The following is a 3,355-nucleotide window of genomic DNA, read 5'->3' on the forward strand; positions in this document are numbered from 1 at the left end:
TTCGGATTTGGAGAGACAAAGTGTTAGGGTGAGAGAAGAGAGGATTTTAATCCGAGCCGTCCACAAGTATATTAAACTGCCTGGATGTATTGAACAGATACCACGTGGGGTATACATACCCGACACCGAAAAATTTCTCGGTGAGCTTTTGTGACTTCAAAATTTCGTTCACACTAATAAAGTGTCCTCCTTAGATATCTCAAAATAAAAAAAATGTAATCAAAAGGAAAAGACAACACTAGTGCGATTTGAGTACGTACTTACCTGGCCAGTGGCCACTACCATTGCCGACACCAACACCAGCACAAAAGAGTATCTCAAATGGCATAATTAAAATTTAAAAAAAATTAAAAATAAAAATAGTGGCTCAAAATATAGCTTACAATAGTATAACCAAACTTAACAATTCCTTAACTAAAAACTAAATTTTGGTTAAGGATTGAATAGCATATGATTGTCGTAGGATAGGGTGTCAACCTAGTTGAGATGTTATTTACACATTGTGATGCTATTTTTTCTTGCCCTACATCTTGATGTACTTCATTACCGTGATTAATAAATTTCCTTTTTTCGCCATTCAAAAAAAAAACTAAATTTTGAGATTTAGATAATCAAATCAGCAATTTTTTCTATTTGAATAACTAAATTTAATGGGAATCACACTCACTATCGCTATTTCATTTTTCTTTCCTTCTATCATTGGCAATGAACCCACCCACTTACATTTTTCCTCAATTCTTTATATTTCTATCTACTAAAAATGAGTTTTTTTAAAAAAAATTATGGACCATTGTGGATTACGCATTATTAATTTTAGCAACTCTTTAAATAAATAACTAAACGATTAGGCAACATATTTTAATCATGTCATTTGAGATACCCTAGCAACGGTATATCGTCACAATAAGCCTTATAAATAGGCCTAGCTAGGCCACGTTACATTTGCGCTCTCTCTCTCTCTCTCTCTCTCTCTCTCTCTCTCCTTGTTTTATTTTGCAGAAAACTTCTCTCTCAAGATGGGTCGCTCCGTGCCTTGGGTTTCTACAGTTTTCCTTGTCCTGATGCTCCTGATGGCCACTGGTGCGTTCTCTACTTATGTCTCATACTCTCATATTAATGGAAGATACTAATGGAAGTTATCGTAAGAAATCTGAAGAAACAATAATAGTTTGTTAGTTACTAATGTTTCAGCCACGTTTCGTTTGGTATCACGTATAAGTTAAAATCCTGGCTCCATTGACAGATATAGATCAATACTAAATATATTACAGATTTAAACATGCCCTGACATGTTAATTTTTTCGCTCGGCAAAAGTGATTAGTGTTAGTCGCAGTTAATGAGGTTTCGTCGAACCCCATCAACTGCTTCGAAAAGTACATATGGCCTACTATCACTGGACTACCACCCCCACTTAATTACTTCTACCACTATGATCGATATTTAGACAAGATTGTGATAATAAGTAAACGAATTTGATATAATTTGGTGGTATTATGTATGGTATGTATATATATGAGCAGAGATGGGAGGGAGGGTGGCTGAGGGCAGGACTTGCGAGTCACAGAGCCAGAAATTCAAAGGAGCATGCGTGAGCCAGACCAACTGCGGCTCCGTTTGCCAGACCGAAGGCTTTCAAGGCGGCAACTGCAGGGGCCTCCGCCGTCGCTGTTTCTGCACCAGGCCTTGTTAAGTAGTACTACTTCAGTACTAGTTCGGATTCGGAGAAGGCCGGAGAGCTTCTTTGATCAATTGTACTGATCATAATATTGGCGTGCTTTCAAAAATAATGTTGCCTCTGTGTTTTTCACTGCACGGGGCTTCGCTTCCTTTATTTAGTCGTGAACACATTTGAGTGTTCATGGTTTTGTACGTAGTTGTTAATTAGTTGCGTTGCTTTGTCCTTTGGTGCCGATGTTTATGTTTGCAATAAGAACTCTCTCTCTCTCTCTCTCTCTCTCTCTCTCTCTCTCTCTCTCTCTCTCTCATGTGTTCTAATTTCCTGCTATATTGGTTTAATTTTGGTGGCTAACTTTTGTTTTGAAAGGTAATTTTTTTTTTTATGAATATTTGAAATTGTTACAAAAATTAGTGAGAGAAAGGATGATCATATCCCTAACCGAGACTCATCCGAGTTACAAAGCTAAGAATAATTCTATGCCCACCCAAGACCAAAATTCGAGGTTAACAAGAAATCAACCAAGGGATATGATGGCTAATAACTTATAACATCACCATGCTATATATTAACTCGTTTGGAGTCAGTCCATTCAAGAAGGCATTTGCTGTAGAATTAAGCGAAGTGCTCGTAAACTTAATTTCTCGGACACCTGAGTTATCAAAATAATTAACATTGCCATCTGTTTTAGTCTGTAGTGTAGACATTGACATCTATATTTAATTTTTTTTTATCGGCAGGAAAAAATTTCATTACCATAAAAGGCCAAATATGAAATCGTTACAATAAAATAAAAAAAAAAAGTATAGAGAGTTTCGAAGAGTATACATGACCCTTCTAGTGCTGGAACTCGCAAGATCTGATGTTAGCCAATAAGGATGTTTGTTAATAAGGAGATGTTCCCCTCTACACACGCTGCCCAATTAATGCCCATGAATAACTTCAAACATCTACACGTCTATAGATTGGAAAAGCGTACATTACACACTTTAATCAAAATATTTTGAAACTAATTAAGCTTCCGTTTGTTTGGACGTAAAATATTTTCCGGTAAAATATTTTACCTATTTTCCGGTATTGGTTGTGTAAGAAATGAGGAAAACATTTTACATATAAAATATTTTTCATCAATTGGATGAAAATGACTTACCCTTAAATCTTCCGTAAATTATTTTCCGAAATGATCCCGATGCATTTTACTACAATTCTCACTACTCAGTTTTCTCAATCGTTAGTCCTGACCCACGTTCAATTTCAATCTCTCAACCGTTTAACCCTCCACCCTATCTCTCTACACTATTTTGTTGATTTATGAAAATATTTTCAAGTGTCAACCAAAGATCGAAAAATAAAAGTATGAAATTTGTTTTCTGAAAAAACATTTTAGATCGTAAAACATTTTACATCGAAACAAACAGAGCCTAAATTAAGTTAATTTTTTGGAACTAGTCAAAAATGAAATTTGGTTACATTTCCGTGAGTGTTGTTGACCCATTCTTTACTAGCCCGAATAATGCGCACCTAGAACCATAAATATAATCTACCAAATTTTTGCAGGTAACTCAATTAATCCTTAAAGACCAAACCTCCAAAGCTGAGGGTACTAAAAAAATTTCGTAAAATTAGAACACAAATCCACTTCCTTAATTGTTTCCTTATAAGATTGGGAAAAAAAATTA

The 3,355-nt window shown here is 35.4% G+C and overlaps 1 protein-coding gene across 1 annotated transcript; it reads left to right on the forward strand.

Moving 5' to 3' along the window:
* Positions 1-915: 915 nt before the first annotated feature.
* On the forward strand, positions 916-1,951 carry LOC131327097 (defensin Ec-AMP-D1-like). Its single transcript, XM_058360095.1, has 2 exons — positions 916-1,080; positions 1,522-1,951. The coding sequence occupies exons 1-2, from the start codon at positions 1,017-1,019 to the stop codon at positions 1,689-1,691; spliced, it is 234 nt and encodes a 77-aa protein (XP_058216078.1). The 5' UTR covers positions 916-1,016; the 3' UTR covers positions 1,692-1,951.
* The last annotated feature ends 1,404 nt before the right edge of the window (positions 1,952-3,355 follow it).

The sequence above is a fragment of the Rhododendron vialii genome, chromosome 5a (assembly GCF_030253575.1).
Source record: "Rhododendron vialii isolate Sample 1 chromosome 5a, ASM3025357v1".
Classification (NCBI taxonomy): domain Eukaryota; kingdom Viridiplantae; phylum Streptophyta; class Magnoliopsida; order Ericales; family Ericaceae; genus Rhododendron; species Rhododendron vialii.

Bases quoted from the DNA above. Each gene is read 5' to 3' on its own strand.
- LOC131327097 (XM_058360095.1), top strand. From the start codon at position 1,017: ATGGGTCGCTCCGTGCCTTGGGTTTCTACAGTTTTCCTTGTCCTGATG. The intron at 1,081-1,521 runs GTGCGTTCTCTA...ATATATGAGCAG, and splicing joins GATGCTCCTGATGGCCACTG to AGATGGGAGGGAGGGTGGCT.